The sequence below is a fragment of the Chiloscyllium plagiosum genome, unplaced genomic scaffold (genome assembly GCF_037043375.1).
Source record: "Chiloscyllium plagiosum isolate Xiang-an unplaced genomic scaffold, Cpla_swu_hap1 HiC_scaffold_11, whole genome shotgun sequence".
Lineage (NCBI taxonomy): Eukaryota > Metazoa > Chordata > Chondrichthyes > Orectolobiformes > Hemiscylliidae > Chiloscyllium > Chiloscyllium plagiosum.
Genome location: NW_028270149.1, coordinates 41,408,755 through 41,432,294, shown reverse-complemented (window position 1 = coordinate 41,432,294; position 23,540 = coordinate 41,408,755). Strand labels below are relative to the sequence as shown.

The 23,540-nt window shown below is 40.8% G+C and overlaps 1 protein-coding gene across 1 annotated transcript; it reads right to left on the bottom strand.

Moving 5' to 3' along the window:
* Positions 1-199: 199 nt before the first annotated feature.
* On the bottom strand, positions 200-21,981 carry yipf6 (Yip1 domain family, member 6). Its single transcript, XM_043704786.2, has 7 exons — positions 21,931-21,981; positions 19,735-19,863; positions 16,689-16,767; positions 8,241-8,283; positions 7,135-7,260; positions 4,002-4,177; positions 200-1,876 (listed from the first exon to the last, which is right to left on the bottom strand). Exons 1-7 carry the CDS (start codon positions 21,964-21,966, stop codon positions 1,758-1,760), a joined length of 708 nt encoding a protein of 235 aa, XP_043560721.1. The 5' UTR covers positions 21,967-21,981; the 3' UTR covers positions 200-1,757.
* Positions 21,982-23,540: the final 1,559 nt, after the last annotated feature.

The window sequence follows — 23,540 nt, the reverse complement described above, 5'->3', positions numbered from 1 at the left end:
TGTTGCAGCACATCTTGACTCAATCTTCCTGCAGAATGACTGCACTAAACTCGAAAGTTTCAAAAGTATTCTTAAGGGTGTATGTGGCTTTCCTATTAAAAATCACTCTGATATCACCGAGTAACTAAACGTTGCAAACTGGTGTTTACAATGCACAAATACAGATGACAAAGATAACAAATATGGACACACAAAGATGTAGTGTGTGTTGAAATAAAGGTGCCTATGCACCATATGATTAAACAATGGAATAGATACATGATCAGCATTAAATTTGCAAGTATATTAGTACAGAATGTGAAATAAAAGCATAAGCATCTCCTAATTTGACTGCTCCAATAATGCAAAAGAGCCATGCATTTGCATGACACATCACATGTGGAGACTGAGATGGAGTCTAACAATTTCAAACATAAATCAGTTTTGTGCTTTTGACTCATGGAAACAAAGAATTGAACTGGGTCTCTCAAAACTAATTTCACATTGGCTCTTATGTACAGAGGCTTTCAAACGCCGGAAAGAATCAGTCCTCTAACGTCACTCCAACACTATAATTGAAAATAACTTCATTATGTAGATTCAGAAAAAATTAACAATGTTACAAACTTGCCAACAAAATGATCGTATTAGTCGAGTAGAGTCTAGGTGCTTCGAGCAATAAAGTATTGAGTTGCTCAAGTCTGTAGATTATCATAAGTCTGAATTGAAGATGTAACTGAAATAATAAGCTATTCTCATTGACCAATACCCTTGAAAGGACAGAGAATTGGATATTCAGGCCAACAGTTAAATTACATGTCAAGAATGATACTGTCCAAATAACAGCCACAAGGCAAGGATATTCGATTTCCATTCCATCACTATTGGTTGACACCGCCATTTAAATAATTGATGCTAATCCTGGCTTAGTGTGCAAGGATAATTACAGCCTTAAGATAATTTCAGTTCTGCTCCAACCCATCCCAGAACAGCAGCATCATGCAAACATCCCATGCTTCCATATCTAGAAGTGATCAAGTCTTCATAGTGCCCATTCACATCACCATGTAGTAAGACTACACTTGAAAATTAGCAGGCTAAACAACCAGTCAAGTCTAACTGTGTCCTCACCTGACATATACACAGCACAACAGTTCACAGAGGTCATTGGATGGTGATTAAAAAACCAGAGATCATGAATAATTTTGTCTCTACCAGTCCATTCCAGTGAGGCCAATAGAAATATTAACTCGTGTCCTAGCTGAGACCAGCTCACTCAGCACAGGCCAGGATGGAAAGTAAGAATTTAACTAACCTTTAAGATTTACTATTACATTGAGTGGCACATGGAGATTTCCAAATGAATTGTTATAGAAAGTTCAGTCTAAATTGTCTAAATAGAACCTTCAATTGACACAATAAGTGCAGTGTTTTGATATCAAATACAGGCAGATTTTGATCACAGATGAAAAAAATTCCAATACATGTAACAAAATAAATAAAATAATATTGCTCCAGGTATCTGTAGCCATGTTACAAACGCAACTCCTCAGTTGAAATTAATATTTTCCCCAAAGTCTGCAAGACCTCAATTATGAACCTCTCTTACAGGTTTTACGAACTACTGTACATTCAATAACATACAAACTAAATATCAATGTTTCTTGATCTTCTCCTCCTCTGCATATAATGGGATGCCACTTTAAGTAAACAGTCTCCATGAGATTGATTTTGAATCACTCATATTTTATCGTCCTAGTCTTCAGGCTAAATGGTCCTCATGCAGATGCATTGGAGATGATCATCCAACTGATGACAAAGTAGAACAGAAATATCGGGTAAACAGCAAGGGCCTTGCGATTTGGTGGCTGGCTGTCTGCCAGAAATGCTGTTGAGGCTAGCAGAGGAAAATAAAAATAAATTATAAGTACATTTTAAGAAAACAAGATTTTCTTCAATTCTTCTTAATTGGTCATTGACTCTCAATCTCAATTGCAAAACATCCAGCTGACAAAATAAAATATTCCCAGACCTCTTAAACTAAGCATGACCAGGTGACTGGCATTGCCACTGTCCATGGAGTAAAGTACCTAACTTCTGATGTTTCAATTAACATTTCTCGTGTTGTCTATTGATGTATTTCTTGCTTTAGTGCATTTTTGGATTTTTCTTTCTTATTTCATTTCTTCCCTGTTTCTAAAGTTGTCTGATTTACTCTGATTACTCATCTTCTAATGAGTGGTGGAACTCTTGAGGGAAGAGTAGACTACAAGCACAGTGAGCCATTGGATCATGAGGATGCTACAGCAGGATTTGATCCAGTCAGCACCCTTTGCCAATTTTGGTACCTCAGCTGTCCTAATTTACCCAAAACAGAATAGAGGCTGATTCGGGGATGTTTTAGGTCTTGGGATTTCAATAATACGTAGGTGGTGGTGTTATTACTCACTGAGAAATCCAAAGTAGTTTTAAACAAAAACTTTTTTCTTCCTTGTCAGCAAAATATTTCTTAGATGCAGTAATAACTGCAATGGCCCTGAATAATAAGCATATTAGTCAGTGATATAGAGCCTGGAAACTAGATAGTTGGTTAGTCCAACATTGAAAAATGTAATAATTTGACAGCAACAGGCAGGTCCAAATGAGCTGCTTTGGCTATGGTCATATAAATAATAGAATGAAGATAAGGCATTGCTATCAGGCTGGATTTTACAGGAAAAGTATAAGGAAACATCGTGTCATGGAGTGTGTCAAAGGGATAAGGACGGATAATGCATATTAATCTCAGAACACCACTGTGACTTTAAGCTGTTTTTGTATTTGTAGACCATGCTGGTTAGAGTCCACTTTGGTCTACCAAGATTTGACAATACCAAGAAGTTCTTTTGGCTTAGGGGTGGAAGGGAGTACAATGGACAAACAGAAACCCAACAAGATGTATAACTTCACAGCAGTGAAATGAAACATGTCAAAAGGTTTCCAATCACAGGCACATGCCTGACCAAAAAAAAAGCTGTAGCACTGTCTTCAGCCATATGGTGGCACTAAACACAATAGATCTTATATAGTACAGTCAAAACACACACTACAGGAACCATAGGTATACCCAGATAAAACTGCTCAAGCAAATTCCACCTTTCACTGAACTGCTACTGTACAAGACAAAGCAGGACTGAACATAAATTAATATGGTTTCCACAGAACTTGTATCAAATAATGCCTATATTTCTTTCAGTAGAAATAATTTCCTTTTCTTTCACTCTTCACCCTGAGCTCCAGATTATACATATCAAGCATTAAAAGCAGCCAGGTTGCCAACCCAGTGCCATGATATTGTTAATTTTCTTACCATGCTGCCAGAAAGACCAAAATACTGAGAAAACCAGCTATTTCCCACTATGAAGATGCCCAACACCAGACTATTGTTTTATAACTAGAACAACTTTAATTTCAGCTTGCCTCAAGTTTCACTCCATTTTACATTCCACATGACATTTTAGCCTAAATAATCTCCAAAGTGTTTTCCTTGCTGCATTTTAAAAAATAATCTTTTTTTCTGGAACGGTTGCAAATTACTCTGGAGATTGTCATAATTCCATTCGCATAATGCCATTCATGCTGCAGCTTAATGAGGTTTAAGATTTTATTTAGTGTCTTAAATACTAAATTCTAACATCTATTCAAAATGTTTTGCATCAGCATTTAAGTCCTAATTAGTGTGAAAATTAGTTTTAAAGCAATAATTGTAGCAAGAATAGTTGCATTTCTCAGTTTACTCACCATCACATTTTCAAGGTAACATAAGTGAACAAGGAATCCTGTTTTCTTTTACCAAACTACTTTTCCAGGGTTCCTAGTTCAGTTATGTTACCTCAAATTTTATTTTCCTATCAGCTGAGCAGCACATGGGGAACTGCTAACCAGTTGCACCACCCTCAACAAGGTTTGTTCACGCTAAGTATGTTTCCTAACTCTCAACACAGTTTTAATCATTGTTCTAAAGAAAGCAATCAATTACTTACCGAAAGTTGACCAACCAAATGCGGCGAGCACAATAACAAAGCGAATTATAACCACTGCCATTGGGATTTCTGAAGTGCTGGAATGCGGAGCTAGCCGGATGAGTGAGCAAACAACCATGGCGACAGTGAGTGGCAATATACAATAACCCAGCACACACAAGCTTTGAAAGAAGGAGCTGAGAAGCAAAAGGAAATACATACATTTACTCTCAAACTTTTCTACGCCTGCTTTGGACTTCTCCACAATTTCTTTTCTCTCTGCACATCAGCAACTGTCATGCAAGGGTTTAACATAAATGCAGAAATAAACTCATTGCAATAGTGACATTCCCCCTCAGAATCATCTGATTAAGCCCATTTTCAATGTGGTGTTAACCCATACACAACAGGGTTTAATTCCACATTCTGTAAAAGATGATTGGTATCAGTCAAGACAATATAAATTATACCACATTCAGTATCAACATACCAAGAGTTAGACTGGGAGAGTTAAAATAAATAGTGATGGTTCTTGCTCATAATTACAATCCAACACGAAAATATGTAGTATTTAATGTGGAAACCATATGGACTATTTGATGGAGGATAGAAAAATCTTTTGCAAAAAGCAGCAATAAAGTTATCAATTTGCTACGAGATTGACAGTTTGCTTGAAATCATTTTTCCAACATTTTAAGGGTGGAGGAAGAAGAGGAGTTTAGGAAAAAAGATGCTATGGGAAGTTACAGAAGGCTCCTTCACTGATGATGGATAATAGGAGAGCTAGATATGCCGAACATGATGGACGGGCACTATTTCGTTCGGATAATCGATTATTCAGTTAATTGGTTAAATGCCTTTCCTCTAGGGCTCGCTTTTAAAGTCTGCTCCCTGTTCAGGAGACTAGGAGCAGCACACAGCGTGCGAGACCCTGACCCCTGCTCCCAACCCCGTCCAACATCCCCCCCCGACCCAACACCTCGCCCCCCCCCACCCCCAACCCCGTCCAACACTGCCCCCCACCCCCAACCCTGTCCAACACTGCCCCCGACCCCAACCCTGTCCAACACTGCCCCCAACCCCCAACACCTCCCCCTGCCCCCTGCCAACCCCATACACATCCACCCCCTCTCTGGGGAAGCTAGACTGGACACCAACAAGACTGCTGTAGTTGCCTCTGTGGGGTAAGTCTCCAAATAGCGCACGCACACACACAGTCACAGCCCCAAACACAACTTTTTACTGCATCATTTTGGCAGGTTCCACCTTTGCCCTGTATAGGACAACATTGGAGAGATTATGTGGGGAAGGGGAGGGGTTTAGGTTCACCCCTGCATAGAACTCCAGGAAAAGTGTGGGGAGAGAGAGAGCGCATGCAATCAGTTATTTGGAGATGGTGCCTGTTTAATCACTGTAAAAAAAAAGATGCAATCACTGTTGGAAATAAGTCTTTGATGTAATGCTTCCATCGGGACCTTGAGATCTCCTTCGGATAATCCGATTTTTGGATAATTGGTATTTGGATAATCGAGGTTCCTCTGTATAGAATTTCCATGATGTAGGACCTGCTTTCAACCACACTGTGGCACTGTAGACCAACATATTCTACTGACTTCAAGAATGCAAGGTACATGAATATAAATAAGTGGCAAATGCTGAAATCAAAGAGTAATGGCATTGATATATTTGATTTTTTAAGTGCAGTCAATCTTTGTAAAGCAATGACAGCAGCCGATTTACACTCAAAGTGCCATATACAGTAAACAAATGAAACTATCAAATACAACTAAAAATTGCTGGAAAATCTCAACATGTTTGGCAGCATATATGGGAAGAATGCAGAATTAATGCTTCAAATTTGGTGACTCTTCATCAGAAGTGCTCTGTTGGAAGATTTGTAAACAAGGACTAGCTTTCAAGTTCATGACAAAGAGAGTGAACACAAGTAAAACAAAATACTACGGCTACTGGAGATCTGAAATAAAAACAAAGCACTGGATAAACTCTATGGTCTGGCAGCATCTGTAGAGAGAGAAAAATGGTTAATATTTCAATCCAATGTGATTCTTCTTCACCCTCTAAAGAAGAATCATATTGGACGTGAAGTGTTCATTTGATTTCTCTCTTCACAGATGCTGCTTGACCTGCTGAGTTTCTAATGTTTTTATTTTACGGTATGAATGTAGATGAACTTGTCAAGATATGGATTTTGAATAAATTGTATTTTGTAAAGGGTAAAAAATGAGAGCTCATCAAGGAGGAAGAAAGAACATCATGCACTAGAATCTATAGGCAACACAACAGTGGATAAGGATTTCAGTGGTAATTGGGCTATAGTGGGTGGGAATAGATACACAGAAATCTTTTCTCGAAGGCCTATACCACTATCTCAACTTATTTGCTTGCCAATTATTTTTCAAACTGGTTTCATGGACCATATGCCAACTGCAGCCAAGACACTAAGTTTTGACCTGAAAAATATACAATGTTAAACTGTACAAGAGCAGAAACTTGCAATGTTGTACATGCTTTCTGGATAAGCATGCCTTTTGCAGGAGACACTGCATAGTAAATGAACTGCAAGAGAACAGAGTGGTGTTGTAAAGGAAAAAAACATCATTGCTTCATAGTACTCTAAACCATTGCATCCTATGGGCATTTGAATAACAAGATATCAGAGTAAAGTCATTAAAACAGCAGACTTTGAGGTTTAAAATCTTGGAAGGTTTCTGAGGAAGGATTACTCGACCTGAAATGTTAACTCTGCTTTCTCTCCACAGATGCTGCCAGACTGCTGAGCTTTTCCATCAATTTCTGTTTTTGTTTCAGACTTTGAGGTTTACAGTTTACAACGAGGAATAGTCGGTCAAAAGACTACTGATGTTTTATATTTTTCCATTCCAAAATGAAATGCAATTAAACTTTTTCATGCTGCTATTTGTTGGCTCAGCAGGTAAACATACTGTGGAAAATAGGTAAGGATAACAAGACTTCAATCCCTGACCTTCACTTTAAGTGAAAGTTGGGCTAGCTAAAGGTTACAAACAAATCAGCTTCTAAGACTCACACAAAACCAATGGGGACAAGGCACTAGACAGCCACCTGTGTTGATGGAACAGTGCCCTCAATAGTGAAACATGGGAAGAAAACTTACATTGTGCCACCGAGCAGTTTGGAGTTCAGTGTAATGATGACTGCGCCAAACCACACGATTACAAACACTTCAGCAAATTCTGGGCCTCCTTCATGCTTATTGTCAACAGAACTCCCCTGTAACATCCTGTATGAAACAGAACAAATGTAAATACATCCTTCAAGTCGCATCTGCAACAAATAAAGACTTTTTTTTGTTAGATAAATCACAGGTGTACCTAAAAGCTAATAAAAGAAGGAAATCAACTTGAGCAAGCTGCTGCCCCACAATGTCAAAAAGTACTGCAAACAAACAACTGTCCAATAATGACTGACAGGATCTGATATTTAAGTTGCGTTAGCTCAGCACCATTAAAACGTGGAACTAGAAGAGGGATCATCTACCTGGAAAGAACACACAAGCTGGATATTTCACATAAATGAGTGTATTCTCACACATGACGTAACCGTAATAGAGACAGAAACATCAACACTGAGTCAGTGTCAGTATCACTCACTCACTCTCTCACACACATCACAGAGATACACACACACACATCACAGACACATTTAGAAAGGAGCAAACTAAAAAGACGAGCACAATATGACACAAATTCTTACAGGAAACAAGTACAAGCACACATCGGGGCTTCAGGCGAGTGGCTCCACAGTTGGTATCTACACAAAGGAGGGTTTGGGAAGGAATATTTTGAAAGTGGATTGCTTTTGAGATCCCCTAGATTTCAGAAGCAAATGTATCATACAGTGTCACACATAGTACTGAAGAATTGGTCATCAATTCCACGCTAAAAGTGCATCTAGTGACCTGATTCTCAGCAAGGATAATTCCTATTAGCAATTGTTTCCCTACAGCTAGTTAAGACCCTCATGTAAAATTCTGCTCCTGAAAGTAAAGAAAATTGGGTGGCATAGGGGAATTTTAAAAGTAAATTTCATTCACTGTTTACATGTGCACCATTCTTAGACCTCATCCAACACTATTTTTAATTAAGGTTATCTTCTCCAAGCCTTACACATACAGCAATTAAGTAGAGAAAAAAAACCTATGACCACTCAGTCGCAAATGAAAATAAATCATCTGAAGCCTTACACCAGATTGTTACTTACATTGCTAACAAAACACAGAGTATCAGAGGGCCCCATAGATCCCCTGTAATGAGAAAACACAAGAATTATTCACAATCATGCGCAAAACTAGTCAGTTTCTGCAATAATTAACAATTTGCCCAAAAGAAAATCATAGAACTCAGCTCAGGGATATCCCAGGTTTACTAGTGGGTTTTGCAAAATGCAAAGGTTCCAATTCTATGCACAGACCGAGCAGAATAAACTCAAAGCAGAGAATCTGCGACCACAGACATCGCCTTAGCATTTTCAAACAAACACTGATCACATTCAAATGCATTTAATGACATTTATACATATCAAAATGCAGAATACTGCAGATAATGGAAAGCTAAAATAAAAACACAAAATCTCTGATAAAGGACACAACTTGAAAAACTTCCTGTTCCTCTCTCCATAGATCATACCTGATAAGCTAAAATATTTTATAAGCATTTACTGTTTCTAGTTCAACTTTTCAGATTTTGTTTTTACAGTCTGCTTACAGGATGCGGATATCGTAGGCTAGACCAAGTGTTTATTCCTCATTCCTAATTGCCCAGAAGGTGATGATGAGCTGCATTTCAACTGTTTCAGATACTGGGATCTCAGAACATCCACATTGCTGTTAAGTAGTGTGTTCCAGGATTTTGAACCTGCAACAGTGAAGGAATAACAATACAGTTCCTTCAGAATAGCGTGTGGCTTGGAGGAGAACTTGCAGGTGGTGTTCCATTGCATCTGGTAGCCTTGTCTTTCTAGGTGGCAGAAATCACAGGTTTGAAAGGAGTTGTCACAGGAGACTTGGTGAATTACTGCATCTTGTGAATGGTACATACTGCTGCCATTGTGTGACGATAGTAAAGGGACTGAATATCGAAGGAGTTTCAAGGAGTGATGATCAAGCAGGTTACTTTTTTCTGGGTTTGATCTCTTTGGACACTGCTGGAGTTGCCCCCATTTGGCCAGGTATTCCATCTCACATTCAACTTTGGCCTTATGGGTGATGGATACATATTGGCGAGTTAGGAGGTGCGTGAGTCACAGCAGAAGTTCTAGCCTCTAGCTAATCTTGTAATCATTATTTATATGGCCTGTCCAGTATGTTGATACTTGAGAATTCAGTAATGGTAATGCCTTCAAATACCAACAAGTAATCAGTAGGTTCCCTATTGCTGGAGATACTGAGTCATAGAGATCTACAGCACAGAAGGCCCTTTAACCCATCACATCTGCACTGGTCAAAAAAAAACACAACCATACCAGTCCTAATTACAGCATTTGGCCCAGAGCCTTACCTGTCTTGGCACTGCAAGTGTACATCTAAAATACTTAAATGTTATGAGGGTTTATGCTTGTACCACCTTACAGACAATGAGTTCCAGATTCCTACCACCCTCAGGGTTAAGAAGCTTTTCCTCAAATCTCTCTCAAACTTTCAGTTCCTTACTTTAAATCCATGCCCCATTTTACCAATCCTTCCATCAAGGGGAAATGTCTCTTCCTGTCTATCCTTTCAATGACCTCCATAATTTTATATATCTCAATCATGTCCCCGCTCAAACTCCTTTGCTCTAAGGAAAACAATCTCTGGCAAATCTCATTATAAGTTACTGCCTGATAATTGTGAAAGGGTTAATATAGTACAAACATGTTCGAGCATTCAGTGAGTGGATAAACTCTGACTAATAGGCTTAGCATAGAACAAACAGAGAGGGATCCAGGCATACAGGTCCACAGCTCTCTGAAAGTGACAACACAAGTTGATAAGGTGGTCAAGAAGGGCATATAGAATTTTTACCTTCATTTAAGGGATTACAAATTGGCAAGTCATGTTGCAGCTGTATAGAACTTTAGTTAGGCCACATTTAGAATATTACGTGCATTCTGCTCACCACATGACCAGAGGGATGTAGAGACTTTGGAGAGGGTAAAGAAATGATTTGTCAGGATATTGCCTCATCTGTAGGGCTTCAAATACCAACAAGTAATCAGTAGGTTCCCTATTGCTGGAGATACTGAGTCATAGAGATCTACAACACAGAAGGCCCTTTAACCCATCACATCCGCACTGGTCAAAAAAAAAACACAACCATACCAGTCCTAATTACAGCATTTGGCCCAGAGTCTTACCTGTCTTGGCACTGCAAGTGTACATCTAAAATACTTAAATGTTATGAGGGTTTATGCTTGTACCACCTTACAGACAATGAGTTCCAGATTCCTACCACCCTCAGGGTTAAGAAGCTGGTTTGTTTTCAATTGAACGTCAGAGACTGAGGGGCGAGCTGATAGAAGTTCACAAAATTTTGAGAGGCATGGATAGAATGGATAGTCGGTGTCTTTTTCCCAGGATAGAAAAATCAATTACCAGGGAACACAGGTTTAAGGTAAAAGGGGAAAGTTTAAAGGAGGTATGAGAAACAAGTTTTTTTTTACAGAGAGGGTGGTAAGTGCCTGAAATGCGCTGCCAGAGGAGGTGGCAGAAGCTGATACAACAGCAATGTTTAAGATAGGGAATAGAGGGATATAGACTGCGTAGAGGCAAAAGGTTTTAGCTGAGAAAGATGTAATGTGTCAGTGCAGGCTTGGTTTCTGTGTTGTACTGTTCTTAATTCAAAAGTATTCTGGAATGCAAACTCTGACAACTAGGCTAGGAAAGCAGCCAAGACAAGAAATGGGCTAACTCTGAGCAAAAATAGATAGCATATCAATTACATTGTACAAATTTGAATGTAATCTAATGTAATTGGTGGATCATGTGAACAAACATCTATCACTGAGCTATGGGGAGAATACAGGAGTGAATACTGATAGGAGGCGGGAACTTCCTGATGCAGTTTGTTGACAACCTGCTGTTTGCTTCCTCAGAGAGAAAGGAGCTTGTAAGGACCTTATTAACCCCAAAGAAACACGTAATCTAAAGTGAAATTAGGATAAGCTTTAAAAAGGCTCAGCTGGAGAGACCTTGGGACTCCTACCTGGGGTAGAAGAAGTCACAGGGACAAAGGGAGATGCCTAAATCTGAAACAGGACATTTTGGAAATACATGACAGACGTATGGAAGGCTTTGGGGCTATTTAATTATTGTTGGAACTTTGTGAAGGGATACATCGAAATGGGCAAGCCACATCAAAAATGATAAACTATGGTGAGAAACTGAAGGCGCTGATACAAAATAAGGAAAGCCCTCCTGAAAGCACCTGCACTGGGACATTCAAATCCTAGGAAGGCTTTTCACCTGTTTGTCCATAATGAAGGAAAACACTGTGGGGCTGTTCTGGCTCAGGAACACAGAAACCCGATACAGCCAGCGGCATACTTCTGAAGCACACAATCTCCTGAGCAAGAGGAATGGCATGCAGTGTAGTAGCCACTGATTGTGACCCACGGCCTATGAAGGCTTAACAGCCTCAATGAACGGGAAAGTAATGCCACACACAAAATACACAACCTTGCAGGTGCTGTATCACAGAAAGACTGCAACCAGTATCTATCAAGCAATGGACAGCTTGGAAAGCCATGTATAGCATGCAGGACATGGAATGCAACCCAGCCCAAAGTAACGTTATTAAGAGAAGGAATAACCTATGAACGCCTTGAGCATATAGAGACTATGACAGAAAAACATCTATCAGGAACGGAAATGGAACTCCGGGGTGTTACTAGTTCATAAGAGTATTATGACGTAAGTGCTAAAACAGGGTATTCACTGAGCAAAGTGGTGAGAAGACTAACTTTCTGTGCTCATACCTTCAGCGAAAGGCCATGGCAAAGGTGAACATTTAAATCATAGGGTCAATAACCTCCCCATTGGATTCACGTGGACTGAAATACCTTGCTACAGTAGAACATATGACCAACTCAAACTCTTTAGCAGTGACAAACCGAAATGCAATGCAATTGGGCTGAAACCAGCTGTTGCAAACATACAAAATACAAGAAATGGCAAAATATGTTGGAAGGTATGGCATTGAGGGTGAGTTGAAGGTTTGGATTAGGAATTGGCTGGCTGGAAGAAGACAGACGGTAGTAGTTGATGGTAAAGGTTCATCGTGGAGTGCAGTTACTAGCGGTGTTCCGCAAGGATCTGTTTTGGGACCATTGCTGTTTGTCATTTTTATAAATGACCTGGAGGAGGGGCTAGAAGGTTGGGTGAGCAAGTTTGCGGATGATACGAAAGTCGGTGGAGTTGTTGACAGTGAGGAAGGATGTGTCAGGTTACTGCGGGATATAGATAAGTTGCAGAGCTGGGCAGAAAGGTGGCAAATGGAGTTCAATGTAGGTAAGTGTGAGGTGATTCACTTTGGTAAGAGTAACAAAAAGACGGGGTACTGGGCTAATGGTCGGATACTTGGTAGTGTGGATGAGCAGAGGGATCTTGGTGTCCATGTACACAGATCTCTGAAAGTTGCCACCCAGGTAAATAGTGCGGTGAAGAAGGCATATGGCGTACTGGCTTTTATTGGTAGAGGAATTGAGTTCCGGAGCCCTGAGGCCATGTTGCAGTTGTATAAGACTCTGGTGCGGCCGCATCTGGAGTATTGTGTGCAGTTTTGGTCGCCATACTGTAGGCAGGATGTGGAGGCACTGGAACGGGTGCAGAGAAGGTTTACCAGGATGTTGCCTGGTATGGTAGGAAGATCGTATGAGGAAAGGCTGAGGCACTTGGGGCTGTTTTCATTGGAGAAAAGAAGGTTTAGGGGTGACTTGAAAGAGGTGTACAAGATGATTAGGGGTTTAGATAGGGTTGACCATGAGAACCTTTTTCCACATATGGAGTCAGCTATTACGAGGGGGCATAGCTTTAAATTAAGGGGTGGTAGGTATAGGACAGATGTTAGGGGTAGATTCTTTACTCAGCGAGTCGTGAGTTCATGGAATGCCCTGCTAGTAGCAGTGGTGGACTCTCCCTCTTTATGGGCATTTAAACGGGCATTGGATAGGCATATGGAGGATCGTGGGCTAGTGTAGGTTAGGTGGGCTTGGATCGGCATAACATCGAGGGCCAAAGGGCCTGTACTGCGCTGTATTTTTCTATGTAAGGCTGGAGAGCAACCAGCATTAAGACCTTTATGGGTCAATAAAGTATCACAGGGAATTTGGGAAAGGGTAAACTTAGAACTAGAATTTGTAATTTCTCCCACCCAGGTAAGCTACAATTTGAAAAAGAGCATTGAGAGCAAATAAGGTTGAATTGCTCTTTTTTGCAATTAGATCAAGATAAAAATCTTTGTGTAGAAACAGGCAGAGGTGTGTAACAGGATAGGTGATGTAGTGATACTAATGTTGAGTGTTGAACAATCACATGCATAAGGGAAAATGAAGGAGAAGTACCAGGAAAGGGACCTTCAGAGACGGGTTACAGATATGTCAATTAGTTTGCAACAACCAAATTTACTTGTACAGTAGACTGGAGACGCTCACAGGAAGCTGTTACACAGCCAACCACAGGACAATGATTACCCAACACAACAGACAAAGTGATGGGTCGGCATTATGGCATACTACAAACCAAAAGAAAGAATTGCAAATAGCACTAGCACACCCATATCGGAAGAAATGGAGATGGAAGACATCCTCATCTCATTCAAAGTGAGCCCCAACAGAAGAACTGGGGAAAAGGGGATAATCCAGTATCAGCAAATTATAAACAAGGTTAAAGTAAAGAAGGATATGGAAAAGGATTATGTGGGAAATGATATGGGACTGGGGAATGAATGCAGATATTCACCCATAGATAAGAATGGCACTTCACATTTTTATGGTCCAACAGATATGCGGTTTATTTATATAGCATACAATAGTCACTTGCTGGAGAAGGAAAAATGCCCAGAGAAAGGGAGCCACCAACTAGCTGAAGGACATTAGTGCTACCCATGTATCACTGACTCAACTAGTCCCACACCTAGGAAGAGGAGCTAACTGCACCCAGGTAACGTGAAGGTGGCATGATAGTCCATCCAGGGGATCTGGACACCTACAAACACCAATCATAACACAGCCAGACCAAAATCAGGGGTTTCAGGTGGGCGGGTGGAAATCAGAGGAGAGACTTTGCTCTGTTCTTTGTGTATATTGCTGTGTATTGTTCAGGTAAAGGAGACTGGTAAAAGATGCATCAAGCCTCCAACCTGTGTTATTCCTTTACCAGACAAGATTTATTTGGTGAAAGTGAGGACTATAGATGCTGGGGAATCAGATTTGAACAGGCTGGCGCTGGAAAAGCACAGCAGGTCAGGCAGTATCCGAAGAACAGGAGAGTCAATGTTTCAGGCATAAGCCCTTCATCAGGACTCAAGAATATTTATTTGGCACAAGGTTACTTGCCACACATTTGCCCAATCCTGGATATTGTCCAGGTGTACCTGAACATGACCTTGGGCAACTTCAGTATCACAGGAGTCATGAACAGTGCTGAACATTGTGCAATCATCAGCAAACATCCAAATTTCTGACCTTAGAATGGAGAGAAGTTCATTGACAAAGTAGCTAAAGTTGGTTGGGCTTCTGAAAAACTGTGATGGGGGAGGCAATGGCCTAGTGGTATTATGAGGAGAAAGTGAGGTCTGCAGATGCTGGAGATCAGAGCTGGAAATGTGTTGCTGGAAAAGCGCAGCAGGTCAGGCAGCATCCAGGGAACAGGAGAATCGACGTTTCGGGCATAAGCCCTTCTTCAGGAATCCTGAAGAAGGGCTTATGCCCAAAACGTCGATTCTCCTGTTCCCTGGATGCTGCCTGACCTGCTGCGCTTTTCCAGCAACACATTTCCAGCCCTAGTGGTATTATCACTAGACTATTAATGCAGAGACCCCAATAATGTTCTGGGGACTCAGGTTCGAATCCTGCCACGGTAAATGGTGGATTTTGAATTCAATAAATCTCTGGAATTAAGAATCTAATTATGTCTGTGAATCTATTATCAATTGTTGGATCACTGAAGCCCTTTAGGAAGGAAACTGCCATACTTACCTGGTCTGGCTGACACATGACTCCGGACCCATAGCAATGTGGTTGATTCTTAACCGTTTTCCGGATAATCAGGGATGGGCAATAAATGCTGGCCTTGCCAGTGATGCCCTCATCCCATGAGTAAATAAAAATAAAATGTCATGGGACTGAGATGATTGAACTCCAACGACCATACCATCTTCCTTTGGGATTAGTATGACTCCAATCATCAGATAAATTTTCCCTCTAATTCACACTAACTTCAGTTTACACAAGGATCATTAATGTCACATTCACTCAAATGCAGCATTGATGTCAAGGGCAATTATTCTTGCCTCATCTTTGAGTTCAGCTTATTTGTCCATGTTTGGACAAAGGCTGGGTTAGGAACCCAAACTGAACATCGGTTAACAGCTAACTTCTTAGCAGGTTTCCTTTGATATAACCGTTAATAACACCTTCCATCACTCTTATAAAGAATGAGAGTAGACTGATAGGGTAGAATAGAATGCTGTCCGTACTAAAATCATAGAATAGAATCACAGAATCCCTAGTGTGGAAGCAAGACATTTAGCTCATCAATTTCACACCTACCCTCTGAAGAGTGTTTATCAATGCATTTTGAATGAGTATAGTACCCAGGCCTCTGAAAACGCTGCTTTGGAGAAACTCACTAAAAATGTGCGGGAACATCCTGCGTGGTTTCACTTTCATATTTTTCTCAAACGCTCTCCTGTCCACACTGTTCCTCCATTTATAAATGGGGAATGAATGCAGATATTCACCCATAGATAAGAATGGCACTTCATATTTTTATGGTCCAACAGATAGGAGGTTTATTTATATAGTGCACAATGGTCACTTGTTGGAGAAGGAAAAATGCCCAATAGAGAAAGAGAGCCACCAATTAGCTAAAGGACATTTGGGCTACCCATGTATCACTGACTCAACTAGTCCCGCAGCTAGGAAAAGGAGATAACTGCACACAGAATAGAATCCATCCTAGAATATTATTATACTATCAGAAAGCATTCTGCTCCAAGATATTTGGACACTCCGATATTGCAAAGATTAAAACATAATTCATCTCAATCAGCAACAACCTGTACAACAGCAAACATTCAGACATTTTCCAACAAGTTTAAGCCCTCTTGAAAACAATAATTTTGCTGGCGCTAGCAATATGCTAATAACTTGCTCCCTGCCTTTCTTAACTGAAATCCATTAAAGCATTTTCCAGCATGTGTCACTGAAAACAATTAAAGAGGAAAACCCTATTGATTCTGACCTGACTTCCCCTTCCTACAAGCCCAAAGACATTAAGATCAACTGTAATGTCCCACCTCTATTTTGCCAAGATCATCCTAATCAATTTAACCCAGGAATTAAATCTCACTGCAGGACTGGACATAAAATTTACTCTCAGAGGCTAAGAAAAACCCTTTCTGTAATGTATTTTCAGTCCAACGTGTTCTTGAAATTATATTCAATTGTACTTACAATCTCTGAGGAGGCTGCTGCTCTTTTTGGGGTACATAACATGGGCAAACTTCTTCCCAACAGCCTTCAGATCTCGCATCTGATAAACACAAAGCAAACAAAGAAAAAAAATGTAGTTGCCAAGGAATGCGTGGAATCACATCACAATACTTAGGTCAGATACAGTTGCCAATGGGAAAAACGGATTAGTAAGATGATCATGAGGAATTGTTTGTGGTTGTCACCTGTTTTTATCATGAAAACAAATTCACATTATGGGGAGCACAGTTTCAAATATCTTACTGATGCAAGATAATCAGTAAATTTGACACCATGTTTTTGCTACTTTACAACAATGATCCACTTAACAACTTTAAAAATCAATTCCATTTCTCCAGATTGACTTCACTGCTTTTCCTTTAGTACATTTTGAATTAATAGTAACTTCCAATAACTCAACAGTGACAAAATGGATATTCTACTATCTCAGTGTCTCCAACATGATTTAATGAAGTTGCTTACTCATGTCAAATCATTTTTACCAACTGCATGAAACAACAATGCAATCAACCATATATTCAGTATGTTAACAAAATTAGGCAAAAGTGGGTACTGCAGTTGCTGGAGATTAGAATAGTGCTGGAAAACCACAACAGGTCAGGCAGCATCCGAAGAGCAGAAAAATCAACGCGATTTTCCTGTTAACAAAATTACACTAGTTTTGGCTAGTAATTCGTGCCGTTCCATTTAAACCCTGTAATTGACTCACAGCCTGCAAATAACTCTCATGTTCCAAGTAAACAATCTAACAGTCTTCATGTTCAAAGCAGAGCTCCATTCTACATTATGTCCAAAATGTCTAATATAGTTTTGCTGTAACAAAAGCCTAGACTTGAAATTGACACTCATACATTAGTTCCAACTCCTAAGCCATTAAAATAAGATCTGTGCAAAAGAGAAATTCTTGTTTATTAAAGCAGTAACACAAAACAAGTATAAGTGCACGATCTTGCATGTGACATTGGTCAAAAGGAACAATTTGAATTACTTTCGAGCATTTTTGGGGTGGAGGTGGTTGGGGAAGGGGAAAGAATATGGAAGCAAAAGAAGAAAAATGTGCACTATTCACAGATTGATTAGTTATTCTAGAATCATAGTTAATGTCTTAAAAATTTATATCAAATATTTTAGGAAAAGTTATTTGGTGAAGGTTTTAGAAATGACAGGGTAACTAGGAATCTTAGGTTGAAGATGGTAGCTTCTCTTGCATGGCAAACAAAACTTGCAATTACAGATTGTTCTGCTATGATGCGTGTTTCATTAATGTGAATTCGCTGCAGTGAGATTGATGAATTGGGGACACTGTTTCTAAAGCGCGAACTTTTAAAATGTATGTTGGCTGTAATGCGATTATATCTGCTACACTTTAAGTGCTGTTTCTAATGTGCAATTTTTCTGTAATGCGGAGTTGCACAAGATTGCAACTATCACATTACAGAAGAACTACCTGTATACACAGGACATTATTTGCTGACTTCAGACTATGATATGGTAAGGCAGCACATGGAATAAAGCAGGCAGTTTTGTACTAAAAATTCAGAGACAAATAACCCTCAACTTTATAAATTAACCCTTGGGTGACAAACAAGAAGTAGCAAAGACAGACAAGGGTGAGATTTCACTACAGATAAAATTTATGAAGAAAGCTTCTCTGCACAATTACTCAGTTCACAAAATCGAAATGGAATGATACCAACGCAGACCTGCAAGGTCCCAGTTTCAACTACTGGTCCATGCTGAATTTGGTGATGTCAGAGGGAATAGTAATTGCAATTATATAACTGGCCTTAGCATCCCTTGAACAAAATGGAAAGCTAACAAAACCAGCCTATCTCTGCCTGATTTAGTCCATGAAACCATGCTGGGAAGTGCATGTTTGGATGACAGGGAAGTTTTCATGTGTGAGCTGAAAAATGTGTTGCTGGAAAAGCGCAGCAGGTCAGGCAGCATCAAAGGAGCAGGAGAAGCAACGTTTCAGGCATAAGCCCTTCTTCAGGAATGATGAGGGTGTGCCAAGCAGGCTAAGATAAAAGGTAGGGAGGAGGGACTTGGTGGAGGGGCGTTGGGAATGCGACAGGTGGAAGGAGGTTAAGGTGAGGGTGATAGGCCGGAGAGGGGTTGGGGGGCGGAGAGGTCGGGAAGAAGATTGCAGGTCAAGAAGGCGGTGCTGAGTCTGAGGATTGGGACTGAGAAAAGGTAGGAGGAGGGGAAATGAGGAAACTAGAGAAATCTGCATTCATCCCTTGTGGTTGGAGGGTTCCTTAGCGGAAGATGAGATGCTCTTTCTCCAGGCGTCGTGTTGCCATGGTCTGGCGATGGAGGAGGCGAAGGACCTGCATGTCCTTGGCGGAGTGGGAGGGGGAGTTAAAGTGTTCAGCCACGGGGTGGTTGGGTTGGTTGGTGCGGGTGTCCCAGAGGTGTTCTCTGAAACGTTCCGCAAGTAGGCGGCCTGTCTCCTCCTATACTTTGGAACCCTCCAACCACAAGGGATGAATGCAGATTTCTCCAGCTTCCTCATTCTCCCCCCCCCCCCCCACCTTTTCTCAGTCCTAACCCTCGGACTCAGCACCGCCTTCTTGACCTGCAATCTTCTTCCCCACGTCTCCGCCCCAACCCTTCTCCGGCCTATCACCCTCACCTTAACCTCCTTCCACCTATCGCATTCCCAACGCCCCTCCCCCAAGTCCCTCCTCCCTACTTTTTATCTTAGCCTGCTTGGCACACCCTCCTCATTCCTGAAGAAGGGCTTATGCCTGAAACGTCAATTGTCCTGCTCCTTTGATGCTGCCTGACCTGCTGCGCTTTTCCAGCAACACATTTTTCAGCTCTGATCTCCAGCATCTGCAGTCCTCACTTACTCCAAGTTTTCGTGTATTCCATGGTTACAGCCAGCTCACCACTAATTCCATAAGATACTAGACACACTTAACACTATGTGGAACAGTATCTTTGCAGGAGTTACTGTCCTCATAAGAACATAAATTTGGGGATGTTCAACAGTACTTACAATTGTATCCTTGACGGGTTCATCCAGAGTGGAGTAGTCATCTTCCTGTGACTGAGAACTGACTGGAACTGTAATTTGTCCCTCAACAGGGACATCGTTTGATATCGACACATCAGCCAAGTCTGAAAACTACAATGCCGAGACACATTAGATCATCAGTCCATCATTTATTTTCAACTGAGTTTTCCCCTTCTCCTATTGTCAACCACAGCCCCACTCCCAATCTCCATGACAAGCATAGGGGCTAGCACATTATCTATTCCCAAACCTCCACTGATACCTCTAAAAAAGCACATGAAGTCAAGAAGCACATATCCCAACTTTCACTCCTCTTGATCTGGTCCCATCATTTAGCACAAACTCAAGCTTCAATATTCTACAGCATTCTTCATTATTTTAGGTTTACAGTTACTTTTGAAAATCTAATCTACAATGAGAATTTTCTTTATCTTTACATAAATGACACTTGCAAGTTGGAATAGCATACACAAAAATGTTTACAAACAATATGCTGGAGGCAAGTAGACAGTAACTGGCTGGTTGCATTATATTTGCAATTTCAATTCTTTAGGTGCTCAGTTAAGCTAGCCAGCTGGAGAGTATCATTGTTATGATCCCAGCTGATGGCAAGACTGTGCTAAACAGAAGAGGTTTCAAACACAAAACATTGACGCCAAAACACAATGTTTCAAAAGGAGTTAAAAATATTTCTTAGGTCTAAAAGCTTCAAAAGATGGAGAGAAATGAGGAATTGTTAATGAGTTGGATGATCAGCAAGATCATATTGAATGGCAGAGCAAACTCAATGGGCTGAATGGCCGACTTCTATTTTTAAAATATTTTATATATTATTTTCTATTACATAAGCTATAGTATATATTCTATTCTGCACATCCTGCAATTTTCTATATTTGTATCATTAAGTGTCTATACATGGTTATATAAATTTTAGAACCTAAGTAGCCAAATAATCATGGTACACCATGAACTTTCATTCCGTCTTGTTTAAGTGCTTTATTTATTTGCATCCCAATTTTTCCTCAAAGGATCAGAGGGGTCCAAAGTCAATTAAGTGATTTCCCCTTCATTATCTCTCCTAAATTCAGTTTACAAACAGGTTCTCACTACCACTCTCAACCTTCATCCAATAATGCAACTGATTCTGAATTTCAAATACATTAGAACAGAGTTAAACCCACATGGATATATTACAAACCTTAAATACAACAGTTTGATCAAACTGTTTATCTGCTTGTATCAAACAGGTTAAAATCCCAGCCAAGTTAAACTCTTCTGAAATGAGAACTTTCCAAAAGGATCACAGGAGATAAATAAAGCAGTGTTTGCGATTTTACTATACTGCCCCTGAACAGAGGGAAACTGTACAAACATCCCTATCCTCAATGATAGAGATGTCCAACACATCTGTGCAAAGGATAAGGCTGAAACATTTGCAACAATCTTAATATAGAAATGCCAAGAGAACATTCCATCCTAGCCTCCTCCTGAGGACCACAAATTTCATGGCAGCCTTCAGTCAATACAGTTCACTCTATCTGGTATCTACAAACATCTGGAGGCATTGGATACTACAAAGGCTCTCGGCCCTGCTATTCCAACAATAATATGACTACGTGTTGTTTTGAATTGTCATGCTTCTCACCAAGCTGCTCACCAAGCTGCTCCAGCACAGCCACAATACCAGCACACACCTGGCAAATAGATTTTCTGATTTGAATACTGGAATCCACCTGATGAAGGAGCAGCACTCCAAAAGCTAGTGCTTCCAAATAAACCTGTTGGACTATAACCTGGTGTTGTGTGAATTTTAACTCCGAATTAACAAATCGCACTTTAAAAACTTAGCACTATGAACACCTGCAGTAGGGCAGAATCTACAGGAATTGATTCTGTAGAGTTGAAGCAAGTCAGTCAGGGTCCCGGTTTACCATTTAATGACTCCAGCTGGAAAATAAGGACAGTTCAGCTCAACTTCTGTTCTGCTGATAAAAGCGGTTTACATATGAAGGCAATGTCGGTGGGACAGCCCTGACAGCAACAGGCAGCATCCTCACGGTGTGAGCATACCCCAGGGCGGGGGCGGGGGCGGGACCCGGGGGTCCAGAGCTTCAGTCCCTGGGCCCACAGTAATACAGCGGTTGTTTCTGTAATGATTAAAAGCCTGCACTGACTCACCAGCGGCTGTCGAGATTCACTCTCCACCTCCGCCATCTTCAGTCCTGCTGACGTGGTGAACAAACACCTGACGTCAGCCCTGCGACAATCGTCCCATTGTGGCGCACTCAATGTGCGTCACTGAGAGGTGCCCTATCTAATGCAGGCTCTGTTTACTCTGTGTTTGTTTGTACGTGATAAGAATTCAGTCTAAAAGCAATGGCGAGACTCCTCTGCATTACAAGAAAGAGTCCGGTTGCTAAAGTGGCCTGAACCGTGTACCACCTTGTCCTCTGTCCTCCCAAACATCCCCTCTGCGCTAATGTTGCTCTCGCTTCCCAGCATTGAGCTCCCTTCTTGCTTCACTTTGCCCTTTTAAAATACGACCGTCTCCGCACTTGCAATTAATCTCTTTCTAAGTATTACCTTTCCCACATCCTCTCACATTCTCCACTTTGATTTTAGAATATGGGGAGAAAGCAGGAGCTTCGCTTGCAGGTTAGAAAAAAATCAGCCATGATGAAAATGTAGATGGATGCGTTGGTAAGTTTGCAGATAATATAAAGATCAGTGGAGTTTTAGATTGTGTAGAAGGTTGTCAAAGGATACAGCAGGATATAGGTTAGTTGCAGGTATGGAATGGCAGATGGAGTTTAATCTGGGTAAATGTGAGGTGCTGCACTTTGGGAGATCAAATGTTAAGGAAAAGTATACAGTTAATGAAAGGACCCTGAGCAGTATTGATGTACAGAGGGATCTTGGGGTTCACGTCCATAGCTGCCTGAAAGTGACCACACAAGTATTTAGAGTGGTAAAGAAAGCATATGGCTTGCTTGCCTTTATTGGTCAGGGAATTGAGTACAAGAGTTAGGATAGGCAAAAGTGAGGACTGCAGATGCTGGAAACCAGAGTTTAGATCAGAGTGGTGCTGGAAAAGCACAGCAGGTCAGGCAGCATCCGAGGAGCGGAAAAATCGACATTTCAGGCAATAGCCCTTCATCAGGAATAGATCTATTCCTGATGAAGGGCTTTTGCCCGAAACATAGATTTTCCTGCTCCTCGGATGCTGCCTGACCTGCTGTGCATTTCCAGCACCACTCTGATCTAAACTCTGGTTTCCAGCATCTGCAGTCCTCACTTTTGCCTATCCTAACTCTTGTACTCTGATCTAAACTACAAGTTAGAATGCCAGTTTGCAGCTTTATAAGATTTTGGTTGGGCCACACTTAAGAGTATTGCATTCAATTCTGGTCACCACATTCCAGGAAGGATGTGGACGCTTTGGAAGAGTGTAGAAAATGTTTACCATGCTGCCTGGATTCGAGAGTATGACCTATAAGGAGAGGCTAGAAAAGCTAGAATTGTTTTCTCTGGAGCAGCTGAGGCTAAGGGGAGACTTGATAGAAGTCTATGAAATTGTGAGATGCATAGATAGGGTTAATGGACAGAATCTTTTTCCCAAAGTTGAGATGTCTAGAACTAGGGGGCATGCATTAAGTTGAGGGGAGAAAAGTTCAAAGGAGATGTGAGTGACACGTTTTTTACACAGAGACTGATAGGTGTCAGGAACATGCTGTCAGATGTGGCAGTGGAGGCAGATACAACAGGAGCGTTTAAGGGACCTTTAGATA

Excerpts from the sequence above, each read along its gene's own strand:
- yipf6 (XM_043704786.2), bottom strand. The coding sequence starts at position 21,966 with ATGGCGGAGGTGGAGAGTGAATCTCGACAGCCGCTG. Across the intron at positions 19,864-21,930 it reads GTGAATCTCGACAGCCGCTG|TTTTCAGACTTGGCTGATGT; the intron begins GTGAGTCAGTGC and ends TCGGCATTGTAG. Across the intron at positions 16,768-19,734 it reads AACCCGTCAAGGATACAATT|ATGCGAGATCTGAAGGCTGT; the intron begins GTAAGTACTGTT and ends TGTGTTTATCAG.